The following is a 19,774-nucleotide window of genomic DNA, read 5'->3' on the forward strand; positions in this document are numbered from 1 at the left end:
ATAGATAAATCAAAAGAATCAAATTTTGATGTTTATTCCAAACATATATAATCAAGTTTAATGTTACCCATCAAAAGTTAGCTGAGAAAATTTGTCCAATTTGGACAAAGAGGGAAACACCCCCAAAACCTTAAGTGATCTTAATGAAAATCACGATGGCCGGCGTTTACCCCCCGGTGATTACTCCCCCAGTAAATACCCCCCCCCCAGAAAATATCCCACCGTGGAAAATAAGGCTTTCTAAATTTGAGAATTTTATTTGAGTTTTATTTTTTCAATTCCCATAGGGGAAAGAAATTTTGGTGCTTGTGTATTATGTGCCACTCACTCAAGTTTACGCTGTGTAAAATTAGAGAACACAGCGGTTTTTTCGTTAGTTTCTTCGTTACTTTAGAAACAAATTTGGGCCATAGATTTGCATATTAGGGGGAGGGGTAAATTATAGCGGGTTTGCATGTAAAATGTGTTTGGTACAATTATTCTGCATATTAGATAGACAGATAGATAAGTGTATTTTAAACCCAAATATACGGCCATGAACACAGTAATATAACATAAATGAAAGGCACAAATAACATAAGCTTTGATTAGCGATCATCATAAAACACTTAAATGAAACACTACATTAACCTAATAATAGTACTTAATACTTGGAAAAACAGTCATGGAAAAAAAAAACACTTAAAACTTGGAAAAACACTTAAATGAAACATTACATTTACTTTATACTAAGATTTATTTTTTATTTTTTTTCAGTTAACAAAATTTCCAGATACCTCGCTATTCTTCTGTAATTTTTTACCTAGAAGAATTGTTTTCTAACTTCAAACTGTCCATACTTTACCTTCCCCCTCCTTAGGTGCCAATATATGGCCCAAATTATATATTTCCCATATATTCTATCACTTGTCTGTCTTGTCTCAAAAACAACGAACGAAGAAGCCGGGTAGTTCTCGAGTTTTACACAGCGTAAACTTGAGTGAGTGGCGCATAATACACAAGTACCAAAATTCCTTCCCCCTACGGAAATAAAATAAAAACTCAAATAAAATTCTCAAATTTGGAAAGCCTTATTTTCCACGGCAACGGGGTATTTTCCGGGGGGGGGTACTTTCCGCGGGGGTTATTTTCTCCGGGGCGGGGGTAATGCCGGGGGGGTAGCGAAAATGCCTAAAACCGAAATTCATATCACCAGAATCAGCATGTCACAGAACTCTACTGCAGAGTTTTCAAGCTCCTATATACAAAAATTTGGAATTTTGCATTTTTTGCCAGAAAAAAGATCACGGATGCGTATTTATTTGTTTTGTTGTTGTTGCTGTTTTGTTTGTTTTTCCCAAGGGTGATCATAGCAAACCAGTGATCTTAGAAGATAGGGAGAGGGCTCATTTGATTGGAAATCAAAAGTTCAAGTCTGCTAGCTAAGATTAGAATATTGGAAGTGATAAAAGTGGTCAAGTTGGGTCTGAAGCATGAGCGCTCCGAAAAACGGAGGAAGATTTGCTATGTTTTCCAAACAGATTGCCTAATAAATTGCAAATATGTCCGATCCACTTCAGATAAGCCTTGCGAAGAATATCAATTGCTGGTTTTTTACCAACCGTTTTTAAGTTCAGAGACATTGATTATGCTCCGCAAAATATTCGATCTCAGGAAAACGAGCAGTAATGGTGATTGCTTCGTTTCCAGCCTTTTGTATGATCGGCACCTGAGAAGCACGTCGAATTTGATCTTCGATTACTAGCGCTTGCTCAAGTAGCTTAAATCGCTTGACCAAAAATTTATTTTTAATTTCACGGTCTATTTTGCCCTCATTCAGCTTAAATGGTTCATTTATTATGCTGAAACGTATGTCATTCTGAATATCTCTCCAGCGAGTATAACCATGTGCAGCAACACCAGCTAACAGCCAATAATCATGACGACGGTTCCACACCTCATATATTCCTTTGGCAACAGTTATCTTTTCTTCATTTGACCACAGAGTTTGTAATTCTGTAAAACCGTAGTCAGTAATATTGAACGTAAAGCCTGTAGTCACGTTTTCTTTATCAACGGCGATTGCTTCTCTCGAACATGGCCGACTTTCTTCTATTGTATTTTTTTTCTGTTCTGAAACTTCTTCATTTTTCTTTTCAGTTGACATAATGGGCAAAGCGTCAGTAGATGGTGTTGATTCTACTGGCAGAGTAGCCTCCGATTCTTTTTGTTCCGCCCATCCTTGTTTTTCATCTTCCCCTTTAAGTTCGTCTTTTATTTCACCAATCAGGGGTTTTTCAGTGGGTACGGCTTTATTTTCCGCTATAATTTTCTCCTTTGGCTCAGTTCCAGCCATAGTTTCTTTAACTAGTTCAGGCATACTATAATAGCCATTAGTAGGCTCAAATTCAGCAGCCTTCTTTCGAATGAGTGACAAAATACCGATTCGTGTCAGAAACTGCTGACGGCAAATATTCTCGCCAGGTACACCGTCAGAAAATGTTGCATCAGATTCGTCGTCTGACTCAAGAAGATGACGCATAAAGATAGATGCATACGATCTTAAATGTTCCTCAGATATCCCTTTGAGGTCACGCACCAGCAAATGTGTACTCATAGCTTCCTCAAGAGGCATACCATACCGCAAGACCGCTTTTAAGAAAGCCTTTCGCTGTTGTGCATTAAATCCAGGGTCTGATTGTTGATTCTCCTGTTTTTTTCTTTTTCCACTTCTCCCGGATTTAGCTGCATAATCTGATTGGTTTGCTTGCAAATCACCATCTGGATCCTGGATAACACCAGTATAATTTACCTGTTTCCTAACGCGTTTGCCTTTTCCGAGAGAATCATCGACAGTTTCCTGAACTTGGTCACAATGTCGGCTTAACAATTTCTCCCAATAAACAGGATCTGTATTTTCAGTTTCTTGTTTAATAAATTTCGACTCTACCTCCCCCTCCACTATCTCCTCTTTCGTCGCATAGGTTGCAACCTTGAAAGAAGATAGGTATTCATTGGTCGAAGACTCTTTCTGCTCAATTCCTTCTTTAGAACGGTCCAGTAGGTTCTCAACAGCTTTTTCATCATAATGAATTTCTTCTCCGTCTCCATCCTCCTTAAAGAGTTCTTCAGTACCAAACTTTAAGATATTCTCAAACTCTTGTCTAGAAAAACCTGTTTTCCCTAGTGTTCCTCCAGTAGCAGGACGGACGACCAAGTGAGTCAGCATCATCTTCTTTTTGGCCATTTGTAGAATTTTTTCTTCTACAGAATTTCTGGTTACAAAGCGATAAATCATTACTTTGTTAGTTTGACCAATCCTATGAGCACGAGCAAATGCTTGGATATCGTTCTGAGGATTCCAATCACTGTCGTAAATGATAACTGTATCGGCTGTTGCAAGATTGATACCTATACCACCAGCCTTGGTAGATAGAAGGAACACAAACTGTTCTGCATTAGGTGCATTGAACCTATCGATAGCTTCCTGTCTACTTGTTCCAGTGATGGTACCATCGATCCTTTCATATTTGTAATTCTCTTCAACCAAAAAATCTTCAAGAATGTCTAACAATCTGGTCATCTGAGAGAAGATCAAAACTCTGTGTCCCTGCTTTTTCAGAAGTTTCAACATTTTGGACAAAACAACAAGTTTACCAGCACTCTTTGTAAGCGCTGCAAGGTCATATGCTCCGTCAGCATTACACGGGGCCTCTTCCTGGGCTTTTGGGAAAAGATACGGATGGTTGCAGCATTTTCTAAGGTCCATAACTATGTTCAACAGAGACATCTGATGTCCACCACTTTTAGAATTTAAAGCTTCGTAATTTCTGTTCAAAATGTTTCTGTAATATTGTTTCTGCATCGGACTTAATTCAACACGAACGATAAATTCCGATTTTGATGGCATATCCTTAAGCACATCAGATTTAAGACGACGAAGCATATGTGGCCCAAGGATATCATGGAGCTTCCTAATCTGTTCTTCTCTATTGATAGTGGCGAATTCATTTTGGAATTCTTGCAAACTTCTGAAACTTTCAGGACATAAGAAATTGAATAAGTTGAACATCTCTTCCAGATTATTTTGTAGCGGAGTTCCAGTCAATAAAAGCTTATACTGGATGCTGTAGTTATTTAACAAAATGAAAAGTTTTGACCGATTATTTTTCAATCTATGAGCCTCATCAACAACAAGCACTGCCCAATCAATTGAACCTAACAAAGCATAGTCATCGCCAACCTTGCTAACCATTTCATAGCTTGTGAGCATAACATGGAATTTAACTGTATTTCCTTGGATTCTGGAGATCTTACTCCTTGAATGGACATCACCCTGTTCAAAACTGAAATCATGATTTTGAATTTGACGTCGACAATTTTGGTTTCCCCCGTAAGTAACGACATAAAAATCAGGCGCCCAAGTTTCAAATTCTCGCTCCCAATTAATTATTGTTGAAAGAGGAACGACTACCAGAAAAGGCCCTCTACAATGTCCTTCTTTGTACAATGAATAGAGGAAAACAATCGTTTGAATTGTTTTGCCGAGACCCATTTCATCAGCAAGAACAGTATTGGTTTGGTTTGCCCATGAATGCCGAAGCCAATTAAGGCCTTCCATTTGATATGGATGGAGAACCATTCCATTATTACCAGCTATGTACTCAGGTTGCACTTCAAGATTCTTGCTGAGGCTAGTAGTTGGGCTCTGCAGAGGTGGTCTGTAACGGCACTGCCGCTGCTCTTCTTCTTTTTCACCACTCTTCCTCATCTTATATTCATAGCCGCAAGCGTATCTTAAATCATAATATTCATCGATGGCACACTTCAAACCAGGTATATTTCTGCTTTCTTCTTCCCAAGTGGCCATGTCATACGGTAATTCCCTCCATTTAACCAAATACTGTAGCCCTTCGTTAACAGTACGGTGGTTAATGACTCTATGTGGAATCAGCCAGTCAGGACGAACACCATATTGGTAAAACTTTTCATATAGACCATTTGAGTCGAAACCAGTAATTCTCGTCCGAGTCCATTTTATAGATTTAGTTGATGATTCTTCCAGATCATCTTGATTGTCAGTTGCAGTATTTTCTTCTTCGTTGATTAGTAAGTCCTCCATTTTTGGTGGCTCCTCCATATTATTTTTCCGAATGTATGAACGAAGCAAAGGCATACAGTAAGCTTCCATAAAATTTACATCAAACCAACAGCAATCCCAATATGAGCGGCCTTCTAGTTTGACAAAAAATTCTCTACGGCGAAGAGGAGGCCTTTTTGCTTGAACACATAGCGGTGCAGGATCAGCAAACGCTTTAGCATCTTTCCATCTCCAAGTGAGGATTTTTTTAACCTTGTAGGGTATTTCTTTACACTGACAGCGGAGGCATGTCCAACTTCCTTCAGGCTCGGATGTGAGAGGTGGTACTACACAGTAAGTGTGAAAGCAGAATTCACATGTATCACAGCGGCACAGCGCATTTCCACCTTCTTTGCAAACTTTGCAAACGACAGGCTGTTCTACTATTTTCTTTTTTGTTTCCTTTGCATGTACCTTTCCAGTAACGTTATCGGACAAACAGTGAGGACAAGACCATTTACCCTCACAAACTTCTCTTTGTTCTGGATCCAGACAAGCCAAGTGAAAGGCCCGTGAACAACTGTTGCATGGGATTATTTCTCCGACTTGTTGGCAAACCCCACAAAATTCCTGATTAACCACTATATAATCATCATCTTCGTTTTCAAAGAAATCTATTGCCATCTTCATCCTTTTCTTGGTCTTAGTTGCTGACTCCCTACAACGCTTTCTCCCCCTGGGCATCAGGAGACCATCATTTTCTTCATCCTTGTCGCTGTCCTCTGTCTGCACTGACACATTTTCAGGTTCTTTGAAAGCTTTAAGCTGGGATATGGCACAGAATTCCTCCCACTTTAAATTAAACAGCAATATGAGTTTTGACATTGGAGCATTAGGATTCATTTCTTGAAAAATCGGACGGAATCTGGTACGAAACAAGCTAAAATTCGTCAAATTTTTGAAATCTTCCTCAGTATATTTTATGGTGATATCTTGAAGACCAAATTCCTTACAAACTTCAGAGACAGGCAGTCTTTTCAAGACATCTCCACCATTACTTACGGGTAATGTTTTTTTCAAGTAAGGATGAAACCTATGTCTTCCTGGAAGTTTTACACTAACGTTTTCGTTTCTGAGCATATTTATAGCGTTAAGACTATACTCAACGAAAATATTATAGAAAATGCCGGTGGTTGAGTTGATTGAGTTGAGATTCCTCCAAAGTGATAACAATTTGTGTTCTATGACCGTTTGCAAGTTTACACATAAAAGGGTATTAACCATAGTTATTTTTGCTCTTTTTAAAATTGCGATTTTGATACAAAAAATAAGAAATAGGCTTTAACGAAAAAACTAGATGGGCATAACGTCATATGCTGCATTATGTTACACCTAGAGTACGATAAAGTGAAAATTGAACTTCTAATTTTTAAGAGAATTCACAACTGTTGACACTCGATGCTAGCTTGACATCGAGTCAAGGTAACTCGATAGCTTTTATCAAAACCACAACAAAAAAAAAACACACCAACCAAATCACCAAAAAAAAAGCAAAAATATGCAATCATGATTGCAGCGGCAGCTGTAACCTAGTGAAGAGCGAACCACTAGCCACAGTAATAAAAAATTAAAAAAAAGTTAAAAAACATTTGACCTGTGAGGAAAAATCGTCATTTGCGGCTCACCAGGAATGGTAACTATTAGTCTTAACAGCAAATCGCTATTTCAAAAACACACTTATAGCAATTTTGAAAAACTGACTTAAACCCCTCATAAATGGCATCAGATCGAAACAAAAGAAGTATACCATTGAAACAGTCATGGCTGAAAACTTCATATAGCAAACTTACAGTCCCCTGGTTTAAACAACAATGAAAAATCCCTTTTTTGCATGGGTAGCACTGATATATCCTCTTTTTATTCATCTTATCCTTCTTCACTGCTAGCCGGACTTTCGAACATCAGAAAAAGCTTTTAAGGGCTATTTTGAAACGAAACTGTAATATCTAGTCCCCTTTGTAATGAAAAAACATAATGTTAAAAATATAATACATTATTTGACAAAAAAAAATTCTTCTTATATTAAATTATGTTATATTCGGTATGATGTCACATTTAAGTGACTCTTCTGCCTGATTCCTAGGGTTCGTTCTTTATTATCTGCAGCTTAGGAAACAGCCCTGTGTAGTTAAAAATCATGGTTGCAGTGGTAGCTGCAACCTAGTAAAGAACGAGCAATGGCCCATAGTAACAGAATTATATCACCAAGAAGTTTTCTTTTTTTGATTATAAGGAGATTTGGAGTTGCTGCTCTTTAAAAAAAAAAAACATTAACGCGACTGATTGGACTAGCTGATCTGCTAACAGCACCAGAGGATTACAGTCCCTTTTTTATGGGCCCTTTCCATTCATGGGGCTTTAGGAATTCCTACAACATTAGCATGCGTACCATAAGCTGAAGCTGAGGTACCTGAGTATAGAATGGAAAAATTTGGTCGATAGGTGATAGGATAAAGCCACTTATGTCAGTCTACAACGCTAGTATTTTAATTATACACAAGATTTAACTACAGTTATATACTACCTACTTTAAAGAATAATAGCCAAAGACCGGACTTCGTCTAATCTTAGCCTGCAAAAATGTCTCTTCTTCGGCCCTCCTGCTTTGTCACTGGTACTCTTGGGTGATCAATTAGTAGCAACTGTCAAACAATTCATGGTAATAGATGAAATAGTTCATGGCAATGAACTGTAGTAAAGAGCAAGTCGCGCTAATAGTATCCAAAACTCCAAAAATATCGAACACTATACACATTAAAAGGATTTACTTTTTTTGGCGATTCGAAATAGCTAAAATTTATTAAGTTCAAAATTACTCATTAAAGGTTATGAGCCTGAGAAAGCTTGCCCTAGAAGACAAAAAAACAAAAAAAAGAAGTGATCTTGACGGAACAACGAATTTGCAATATCCAAAAACCCAGTTACAGAGATTACAATTCCAATCTTCAACCAATAGAAATTATGTTTTTCCTGAGAAAGATGGTCACGGTTATGTGTTTAGTTGTTTTTTTTTTCCTTCGGGTGATCAGCTCAAGCCAGTAGTCTTAATAATAAGAGTAACAAGCACAATCAAGCCGAAACTAGAAGTTCTAATATCAAGTTTTACAGTGGCAAAAAAGACTGCAACACAACAAAGAGACATTTTAAGCCATTTTGCGCGACAAAAAGCCAATTTTGTCCTAAATAAGGCCAAAATTCCGGAGAATACAAATTCTGAGATAGCCAGTCGATTTTTTAGTTACAGTTTCCCATGTTGAAAACTAATAAAATCGCATTGTCGCATAGGTTACACGACTGTTTTATCTCCAATGGATTTAGACGCCTTCTATACGAGATATTTTCTTCCTGTTTCAATTATTTGACGCTTTCACATAATCCCATTACCGGGAACAAATTCCAGGCCATGCAGTGGATTGCTGCAGCTGAGTTCCAACTATAGGACCCGTAAAACCAAGCACAGCTGAATCCTACGGCGCCGCTACACAAACAGTGAAGAAAATAAGAACTGGACTTCATCATAGAAGCTGGCGAGGAAGATTTAAAGGAAGGTGTTGCGTGGAAGTTTATATCTCGGACCCAAACGATTTAGCAAAGTTACAAAACTCACTCCCAGAGGCAAGGCTCATAGTAGGCAGTGACGGATGTGTCGACCCTCTTGTAAATACTTTTCGAAAAAGCTCAGGTGGCAATATTTTCCCGAACTAGTCAATAATCAAGAAGAATCTACTGCAGACGAAACGGATCAGAAGAGAGAAGAAATGCTACTGATGAAAATAAGGATTGGTGACACAAAAACTGGCTAAGGAAACTTATTGCAAGGTGCTAGATTAAAGTAAAACTAACTTGGACAAGAGCCCCAAAAATTAACACTTTGATAAAATGGGGATAACCTACGGAAACTGGATTCTGCGAAATTTTGTCGAAATTCTGTGAGATAAGCAGGACCACCCCAATTGCTTATCGTCGTTCACACTTTACTGTGCTCCATCGAACAGAAAAGCAAAAACTTTTTCTGTTAGTAACATATATATTTTTTATGGCATAACATTCTCTTTCCTCATCCATTTTTTTATTATTAAACATATACATATGAGATCATTGTAAAGAGCGAGCAAATACCTTAATTGATTCCTTAATATAATAACTGTATATTATATGCTTTGCAATAACTGTCAAACGATTTCTAAAGAAGGAACTACAGTGGCAAAATTTTGTTGAAATAGATAGTCAAACAGACAGGAATTCTTGAAACACATCTCGTTCTTATTTCTGCCCCCTCTCCTCCCCTCGTTTGTCCATCTCTGGGCAAGATAACATATGAACATAATTCTTGCCTTTATGATCCATCATGGTTTCAGCGGTAGCTGCGGCCTAGTATGGAACAACCACGGACCATAGTAGCAAAAAATTAAAAAACGCATCTTAAAAAGTTTCGTTCAGGATCAGGGTTTCGGCTTTTCCAAATCGAGGACAGGCCGAAAGCCTGACTAACTTCGTAATGACGTCACTGTCGTCATATATTCAAGGCCTCTTAAATGAAGCCCTGGCTGGAATGATGTAAAGAAAGCAAAAGAGTAAAATTTTGGGTTTGCAAATGAACGTTATTATTAATTTTAGGGTTATTTTTATGCAAAAATTAACGCTATCACAAGGTGGTTTTTAGGGATTTCTTTATTTTACTGATACATTTTTTGCACTACATGATTTGATTAGGCGACAGTAGGCCTACTTAAGATGAGCAGGCTACAAAAAACAAAAAACAAAAAAAAACAAAAAAAAAACATAGACTAAAACTGCAAGTTAATTTTTAAATAGAATTCCCAAAATTTTCACAACGACTGACCCCCAAAAACTCCTAATATATGGTGCGGATCTCTTATACCTAATACTACAAAAAGAAATTTGCATGTTTACAGAGGGTTGCATAAATACATAACACAGTAATTAATACTGATAATCAAACAACTGAAGGCAAATTCTCAAAAAATAGTTATTTCGTAAATTTAACACTAAAAATTTCTTTACAATTCATATAGTTTTATAATAAATGGTATAGTTGGTTCCTTGCATTACTTTGCAAGCATACAAACTAAAAATCTAAGATGGTAATTCTTTTACTAAACAAGATTATTCATAATTAAACAAGAGCCACAAGAGCTTTGCGGACCCCCAGAGGTCGAAGAATCATAGTTTGAAAGCCACTGTAAAGCTGCAGCCTCAATACTTTGCGGTATTCATGCTGACAACATGTGGTAACATATCGACAACAAAAGTTCCATGCTTTAGCCCTTCATGTGCAAAAAAGCTAATAAGCCACACCTTTCCTTTACTTCTGGGGAGGGAGCCCTCTTAGGAAATTTCTCACCTCTTCTATGTTCAGGTATCAACATAGTGTCTTTTTCATGTGACAATACAATAGGCACACCCTTTCCAAAGGTATTTGAAATATGATCGTTGGATTTTGTAAACAACTAATAACACAACCCTGGCTCCGACAGATGTGTATACATACTTAATTAAAAAGAAAATAAAAAAGGACACGTCAGTACTCCTCAAACTTAAATGTCATTTCTAGAATTTTTAAAATGGAGGAGGGGGGGGCTGAAAACCTCCGGTTAAGGATTTTCTCCCACGAGGATTTCAAAGGTACCCCTTTTATTACGATCTGGCGCCGTTTTCGAGTGGTTTCAAATTTGTTTTTGCAACAACATTTATTATTAAGAATATCGAAATATAACCGAAATAATAGTTATAATTTTTCAGTCAGTATTAAATGAAAAAATCGTTTTAATTAGACGTTTCTTTAAAAACGCCTTTTTTTCGTTATTATGGGCTGACGTTTCCACTTTACTAGGCCGCAGCTATAGCTGCAACCACGATTTAGACACCATGGGGATTGTGTTCATAGGACTGGTCTTTTTAATTAGACATTTCTTTTACAAGGTCTTTTTTTGTTACTATGGGCTATTGTTTGCATTTTATTAGGGATTAGAAAATCTTTTTAACTAGACATTTCTTTAAAAACAATTTTTTTTTTCGGTTACTATGGGCTGTTATTTGCACTTTACTAGGCCGCAGCTATAGCTGCAACCATGATTTAGACACTACGAGGATTGTGTTCATAAGACTGAGGATCTGGCAATCATCTGCCTTATTGAAATAAGGCACATCCGATGAATGGTTGAAATTATCGACTGAAGATCAATATAGACTGGTTTATCAAAAGCTAAAGGTGAATCTCAAAGTCATCACCATATTGAGCAATAAATCAAGCAGGCTTTATATTGTTTCCTTAGGTTAACAGAAAACACGGACATAATATGAACTTCTTAAACTGTCTCTTACAATGCAGACGAATCTTAATTTTTCTGAATCCCTGGGTGACTAAAAAGATAATGAAATTTGCTTCCCTATTATCAGCAAGTTGGTCAGTCAAAGAGGGCAGCACCATATGACCATAGGGAACTCCCAAAGCGGCAAATGTACTCCAATCATTATTTGGAGCCTTTTCCAAGCAGGTATGCTAAAAAAAAAATTCTAGATACTGCTCTTTACTGAACTTTAAAAAGATAATTTTGCTCCATCTATACATAAAACTGAACCTATCTCAAACATAAAACGAGGTAGTGTAAGGTCTGAATGTAGACGAAATAAACTTACAATAGTTACAAGTCCTTCTCTTCCATAGCTGTAAGCGTTGTCCACAACCTGCTCCATCATTGAGTCAATGCCTTTTGGGAGTATATGCTGAGCTTCAGGGTATCGGGCCAAAGTCGAATTCGCTAGGCCAGCGGTAACTTGTACTAAATGGACACCCTCTGCGTAGAACTGAAAACAAAAATTTTATTGTAACTATTATATTCAAATAAACACAAGAAATAGACACCCGATTACTGATGCTCTTCAAAGTTGTACAACGTCGTACTGCGCTTAGTGACCAACAATTCTCTTTCATGAATTAGCTGTGTCGTTGCATTTCCTAACAAAACTTACGTTAAGCTGGTTAAAACATTGGTAAAAGTTTAAAAGTAAAAATATTGCCCCCCCCCCCAACAAAAACAAATATTGCAAGTGACAGCGATCTCTCCTTAGCTGTCATCAATCAAAAAGTTACAAAAATACCCCCTGAACTGAAGAAAGTTAAAAAAATGGACCCTGTTGTGTTCGAGATCTGGCGTATCCCCTTGAAAAGCCATATCACCGTGGAAAATCCCCCTCGGAAAATATCCCATGGAAAACTACCCCTCCCCGGAAAATTTACCTTGCGGAAAGTTCATCCCTCTCTCGGCAAATCCCCCCCTGGAAAAATTTGTCCCACATGTAAAATAACGATAGTATATTATAATTTAAAAGTAATTGAAAAATTTAATGAGAATTACACCATCAAATTCAACGAATCTGAGAACCATATAGTAGAAGTTTCACGCTCCCATCTGCCAAAAATATAGAATTTTGTATTTTTTGCCAGAAGAAAAATCACGGATGCGTGTTTATTTGATTGTTTCTTGTTTTTGTTTGTTTTCTCCAGGGGTGATCGCATCGAACCAATAAACCTAGAATATCGGGAACTCATTGTAACGGAAATTAAAAGTTCTAGTGCCCTTTTTAAATGACCAAAAAGATGGGAGGGTAACTAGTCCCCCTCCCATCCCCTTTTTTCCTCAAAGTCGAAAGATCAAATTTTTCCAAATTTTGAGATAGTCATTTTATTAAGCATAGTTGAAAAGCCCAGTAACTATGCCTCTGGGGATAACATGACCCTCACAGCCCCTGGGGAAAGATCTGTAAGCCATCAAGTTTGCCCATTGTTAACATATAGCATTTGTTACTGGGAAGTATGGATTTCCATATGGATGACGTCGTAAATACACAGACGTCAAATACCCTAATGGTTTAACTTTCTAAGGTTAATAAAATAAAATGAAATTAATGTTGTTTAGTTAAAGACATTTTTAAACAAATTACCTTATTTTTTTAATAAAAATTTACTGCAAAACTGGTATCATAGAAACTAAATTCAAATTGAAAAGTGGTCTGATGCATGGATTATCAACTTCAATGCATCGAAAACAAAGGAGTTTCTTATCAAACAGTTCGTGGTAACGAACAGTAAGTAAAAAGAGTTTCTAAGTTTCTAAGTAAAAAGAGTTTCTCCCTTTCCCTATAGATGGATCTTTTTCAAATTGAAAAGTGGTCTGATGCATGGATTATCAACTTTAATAAATCAAAAACAAAGGAGTTTATAAGACCAAACACAAGCCACCCTTTCCCTATAGATGGATATTTTTCAAATTGAAAAGTTGTCTGATGCATGGATTATCAACTTTAATACATAAAAAAAAAGGAGTTTCTAAGACCCAACACCAGCCTCCCTTTCCCTATAGATGGATCTTTTTCAAATTGAAAAGTGGTCTGATGCATGGATTATCAACTTCAATACATCAAAACAAAGGAGTTTCTAAGACCCAACACAAGCCTCCCTTTCCCTAAAGATGGATATCTTTCAAATTTAAAAGTGGTCTTATGAATGTATTATAAACATAAATATATAAAAAAACCGGAGTTTCTAAGACCAAAAACACGCCACACTTTCCCAATATATTGATCTTTTTCATATTGAAAAGTGGTCTGATGCATGGAATATAAAATTCAATGCATCAAAAACAAAGGGGTTTCTAAGATCCAATACAAGCCTCCCATTCCCTATAGATGGATCTTTTACAAAAACAAGCCTCCATTTCCCTAAAGATTTATCTTTTTCAAATTAAAAAGTGATCTGATGTATGGATTATCAACTTCAATAGATCAAAAAAAAAGGAGTTTCTATGACCCAAAACAAGCCTCCCTTTCCCTATAGATGGATCTTTTTCAAATTGAAAAGTGGTCTGATGCATGGATTATCAACTTCAATGCATCAAAAACAAAGGGGTTTCTACGACCCAATACAAGCCTCCATTTCCCTATAGATGGATCTTTTTCAAATTGAAAAGTGGTCTGATGCATGGATTATCAACTTCAATATATCAAAACAAAGGAGTTTCTAAGACCCAACACAAGCCTCCCTTTCCCTATAGATGGATCTTTTTCAAATTGAAAAGTGGTCTGATGCATGGATTATCAACTTCAATATATCAAAACAAAGGAGTTTCTAAGACCCAACACAAGCCTCCCTTTCCCTATAGATGGATCTTTTTCAAATTGAAAAGTGGTCTTATGCATGGATTATCAACTACATTATATCAAAACAAAGTAGTTTCTAAGACCCAACACAAGCCTCCCTTTCCCTATAGATGGATATTTTTCAAATTGAAAAGTGGTCTGATGCATGGATTATCAACTTCAATGCATCAAAACAAAGGGGTTTCTAAGACCCAATACAAGCCTCCCTTTCACTATAGATGGATCATTTCCCAACACAAGCCTCCATTTCCCTAAAGATGGATCTTTTTCAAATTAAAAAGTGGTCTGATGCATGGATTATCAACTTCAATAGATCAAAAACAAAGGAGTTTCTATGACCCAACACAAGCCTCCCTTTCCCTATAGATGGATCTTTTTCAAATTGAAAAGTGGTCTGATGCATGGATTATCAACTTCAATGCATCAAAAACAAAGGGGTTTCTAAGACCCAATACAAGCCTCCATTTCCCTATAGATGGATCTTTTTCAAATTGAAAAGTGGTCTGATGCATGGATTATCAACTTCAATATATCAAAACAAAGGAGTTTTTAAGACCCAACACAAGCCTCCCTTTCCCTATAGATGGATCTTTTTCAAATTGAAAAGTGGTCTGATGCATGGATTATCAACTTCAATATATCAAAACAAAGTAGTTTCTAAGACCCAAAACAAGCCTCCCTTTCCCTATAGATGGATCTTTTTCAAATTGAAAAGTGGTCTGATGCATGGATTATCAACTTCAATGCATCAAAAACAAAGGGGTTTCTATGACCCAACACAAGCCTCCCTTTCCCTATAGATGGATCTTTTCCCAACACAAGCCTCCATTTCCCTAAAGATGGATCTTTTTCAAATTAAAAAGTGGTCTGATGCATGGATTATCAACTTCAATATATCAAAAACAAAGGAGTTTCTAAGACCCAACACAAGCCTCCCTTTCCCTATAGATAGATCTTTTTCAAATTGAAAAGTGTTCTGATGCATGGATTATCAACTTCAATGCATCTAAAACAAAGGGGTTTCTAAGACCCAATACAAGCCTCCATTTCCCTATAGATGGATCTTTTTCAAATTGAAAAGTGGTCTGATGCATGGATTATAAACTTCAATATATCAAAACAAAGGAGTTTCTAAGACCCAACACAAGCGTCCCTTTCCCTATAGATGGATCTTTTTCAAATTGAAAAGTGGTCTGATGCATGAATTATCAACTTCAATATATCAAAACAAAGGAGTTTCTAAGACCCAACACAAGCCTCCCTTTCCCTATAGATGGATCTTTTTCAAATTGAAAAGTGGTCTGATGCATGGATTATCAACTTCAATGCATCAAAAACAAAGGGGTTTCTAAGATCCAATACAAGCCTCCCTTTCCCTATAGATGGATCTTTTACCAACACAAGCCTCCATTTCCCTTTAGATGGATCTTTTTATAGATGGATCATTTCCCTATAGATGGAAAAAACAAAGGAGTTTCTAAGACCCTACACAAGCCTCCCTTTCCCTATAGATGGATCTTTTTCAAATTGAAAAGTTGTCTGATGCATGGATTATCAACTTTAATACATCAAAAACAAAGGAGTTTCTAAGACCCAACACAAGCCTCCCTTTCACTATAGATGGATTTTTTTCAAATTGAAAAGTTGTCTGTTGCATGGATTATAAACTTCAATACATCAAAAACAAAGGAGTTTCTAAGACCCAACACAAGCCACCCTTTCCCTAAAGATGGATCTTTTTCAAATTGAAAAATTGATCTGATGAATGGATTATAAACTTAAATGCAACCAAAAAAAAAAAGAGTTTCTAAGACCCAACACAAACCTCCCTTTCCCTATAGATAGATCTTTTTCAAATTGAAAAGTGGTCTGATGCATGGATTATCAACTTTAATACATCAAAAACACAGGAGTTATTAAGACCCAACACAAGCCCCCCTTTCCCTATAGATGGATTTTTTTCAAATTGAAAAGTGGTCTGATGCATGGATTATCAACTTTAATACATCAAAAACAAAGGAGTTTCTAAGACCCAACACAAGCCTCCCTTTCCCTATAGATAGATGTTTTTCAAATTGAAAAGTGGTCTGATCCATGATTATCAACTTCAATACATCGAAAACAAAGGAGTTTCTAAGACACAACACAAGCCTCCCTTTCCCTAAAGATGGATCTTTTTCAAATTGAAAAAGTGATCTGATGATTAAATTATAAACTTCAATGGATCCAAAAAACAAAAGAGTTTCTAAGACCCAACACAAGCCTCCGTTTCCCTAAAGATGGATCTTTTTCAAATTGAAAGGTGATCTGAAGCATGGATTATCAACTTTAATACATCAAAAACACAGGAGTTTTTAAGACCCAACACAAGCCCCCCTTTCCCTATAGATGGATTTTTTTCAAATTGAAAAGTGGTCTGATGCATGAATTATCAACTTCAATACATCAAAAACAAAGGAGTTTTTAAGACCCAACACAAGCCTCCCTTTCCCTATAGATGGATCTTTTTCAAATTGAAAAGTGATCTGATACATGGATTATCAAATTCAATGCATCAAAATCATAGGAGTTTCTATGACCCAACACAAGCCTCCATTTCCCTATAGATGGATCTTTTTCAAATTGAAAAGTGGTCTGATGCATGGATTATCAACCTCAATACATCAAAAACAAAGGAGTTTCTAAGACCCAACACAAGCCTCCCTTTCCCTATAGATGGATCTTTTTCAAATTGAAAAGTGGTCTGATGCGTGGATTATCAACTTTAATACATCAAAAACAAAGGAGTTTCTAAGACCCAACACAAGCCTCCATTTCCCTATAGATGGATCTTTTTCAAATTGAAAAGTGGTCTGATACATGGATTATCAACTTCAATACATCCAAAAAACAAAGGAGTTTCTAAGACCCAACACAAGCCTCCCTTTCCCTATAGATGGATATTTTTCAAATTGAAAAGTGGTCTGATGCGTGGATTATCAACTTTAATACATCAAAAACAAAGGAGTTTTTAAGACCCAACACAAGCCCCCTTTCCCTATAGATGGATTTTTTCAAACTGAAAAGTGGTCTGATGCATGAATTATCAACTTCAATACATCAAAAACAAAGGAGTTTCTATGACCCAACACATGCCCCCCTTTCCCTATAGATGGATCTTTTTCAAATTGAAAAGTGGTCTGATGCATGGAGTTTCAACTTCAATACATCAAAAAAAAATGAGTTTTTAAGACCCAACACAAGCCCCCCTATCCCTATAGATTGATTTTTTTCTAATTGAAAAGTGGTCTGATGCATGGATTATCAACTTCAATACATCGAAAACAAAGGAGTTTGTAAGACCCAACACAAGCCTCCCTTTCCCTATAGATGGATCTTTTTCAAATTGAAAAGTGGTCTGATACATGGATTATCAACTTCAATACATCAAAAACAAAGGAGTTTCTAAGACCCAACACAAGCCTGCCTTTCCCTATAGATGGATCTTTTTCAAATTGAAAAGTGGTCTGATACATGGATTATCAACTTCAATACATCAAAAACAAAGGAGTTTTTAAGACCCAACACAAGCCCCCCTTTCCCTATAGATGGATTTTTTTTCAAATTAAAAATTGGTCTGATGAACGGATTATCAAATTCAATACATCGAAAACAAAGTAGTTTATAAGACCCAACACATGCCTCCCTTTCCCTATAGATGGATCTTTTTCAAATTGAAAAGTGGTCTGATGCATGGATTATCAACTTCAATATATCAAAACAAAGTAGTTTCTAAGACCCAACACAAGCCACCCTTTCCCTATAGATGGATCTTTTTCAAATTGAAAAGTTGTCTGAGGCATGGATTATCAACTTCAATACATCAAAAACAAAGGAGTTTTTAAGACCCAACACAAGCCCCCCTTTCCCTATAGATGGATCTTTTTCAAATTTAAAAGTGGTCTGATACATGGAGTATCAACTTCAATACATCAAAAACAAACGAGTTTATAAGACCCAACACAAGCCCCCCTTTCCCTATAGATGGATCTTTTTCGAATTGTACAGTGGTCTGCTGCATGTATTATCAACTTTAATACATCTAAAACAAAGGAGTTTATAAGACCCAAAACAAGCCTCCCTTTCCCTATAGATGGATCTTTTTCAAATTGAAAAGTGGTAGGATGCATGGATTATCAAATTCAATACATCAAAAACAAAGGAGTTTTTGAGACCCAACACAAACCCCCCTTTCCCTATAGATGGATATTTTTCTAATTGAAAAGTGGTCTGATGTATGGATTATCAACTTCAATACATCTAAAACAAAGGAGTTTCTAAGACCCAACACAAGCCTGCCTTTCCCTATAGATGGATCTTTTTCAAATTGAAAAGTGGTCTGATACATGGATTATCAACTTCAATACATCAAAAACAAAGGAGTTTCTAAGACCCAACACAAGCCTGCCTTTCCCTATCGATGGATCTTTTTCAAATTGAAAAGTGGTCTGATGCATGGATTATAAACTAAAATGCATCTAAAATAAATGAGTTTATAAGACCCAACACATGCCCCCCTATCGCTATAGATGGATATTTTTAGAAATTAAAATTGGTCTGATGAATGGTTTATCAAATTAAATACATCGAAAACAAAGGAGTTTTTAAGACCCAACACAAGCCCCCCTTTCCCTATAGATGGATTTTTTTTCAAATTGAAAAGTGATCTGATTCATGGATTATCAACTTCAATACATCGAAAACAAAGGAGTTTATAAGACCCAACACAAGCCTCCCTTTCCCTATAGATGGATCTTTTTCAAATTGAAAAGTGGTCTGATGTATGGATTATCAAATTCAATATATCAAAAAAAAGTAGTTTCTAAGACCCAACACAAGCCACCCTTTCCCTATAGATGGATCTTTTTCAAATTGAAAAGTGTTCTGATGCATTGATTATCAACTTCATTACATCAAAAAAAAAGGAGTTTTTAAGACCCAACACAAGCCACCCTATCCCTATAGATGGATCTTTTTCAAATTGAAAAGTGGTCTGATCCATGGATTATCAACTTCAATACATCTAAAAAAAAGTAATTTTTAAGACCCAACACAAGCCCCCCATTCCCTTTAGATGGATTTTTTTCAAATTAAAAAGTGTTCTGATGCATGGATTATCAACTTCAATACATCGAAAACAAACGAGTTTCTAAGACCCAAAACAAGCCTCCCTTTCCCTATAGATGGATCTTTTTCAAATTTAAATGTGGTCTGATGCATGGATTATCAACTTCAATATATCAAAACAAAGTAGTTTCTAAGACCCAACACAAGCCTCCCTTTCCCTATAGATGGATCTTTTTCAAATTGAAAAGTGGTCTGATGCATGGATTATCAACTTCAATTCATCAAAACAAAGGTGTTTCTAAGACCCAATACAAGCCTCCCTTTCCCTATTGATGGATCTTGTCCCAACACAAGCCTCAAATTCACTAT

At 36.5% G+C, this 19,774-nt stretch overlaps 2 protein-coding genes across 4 annotated transcripts in view; both read right to left on the reverse strand.

Moving 5' to 3' along the window:
• LOC148954212 (transmembrane protein 245) overlaps positions 1-19,774 on the reverse strand; it is a 193,955-nt gene that overhangs the window by 46,969 nt on the left and 127,212 nt on the right. For all 3 annotated transcript variants that reach the window (XM_089086045.1, XM_089086043.1, XM_089086044.1), the window contains exon 8: positions 11,780-11,947. In XM_089086045.1, coding sequence (XP_088942171.1) covers positions 11,780-11,947 — 168 coding nt within the window. The remainder of the gene's footprint in view (positions 1-11,779; positions 11,948-19,774) is intronic.
• On the reverse strand, positions 1,613-6,343 carry LOC148954213 (ATP-dependent chromatin remodeler Chd3-like). The gene has a single exon (XM_089087150.1). The coding sequence runs from the start codon at positions 6,341-6,343 to the stop codon at positions 1,613-1,615; it is 4,731 nt and encodes a 1,576-aa protein (XP_088943276.1).

This window comes from Artemia sp. Qi Xiang Cuo, chromosome 3, assembly GCF_049724085.1.
Source record: "Artemia sp. Qi Xiang Cuo chromosome 3, ASM4972408v1, whole genome shotgun sequence".
Taxonomy (NCBI): Eukaryota; Metazoa; Arthropoda; class Branchiopoda; order Anostraca; family Artemiidae; genus Artemia; species Artemia sp. Qi Xiang Cuo.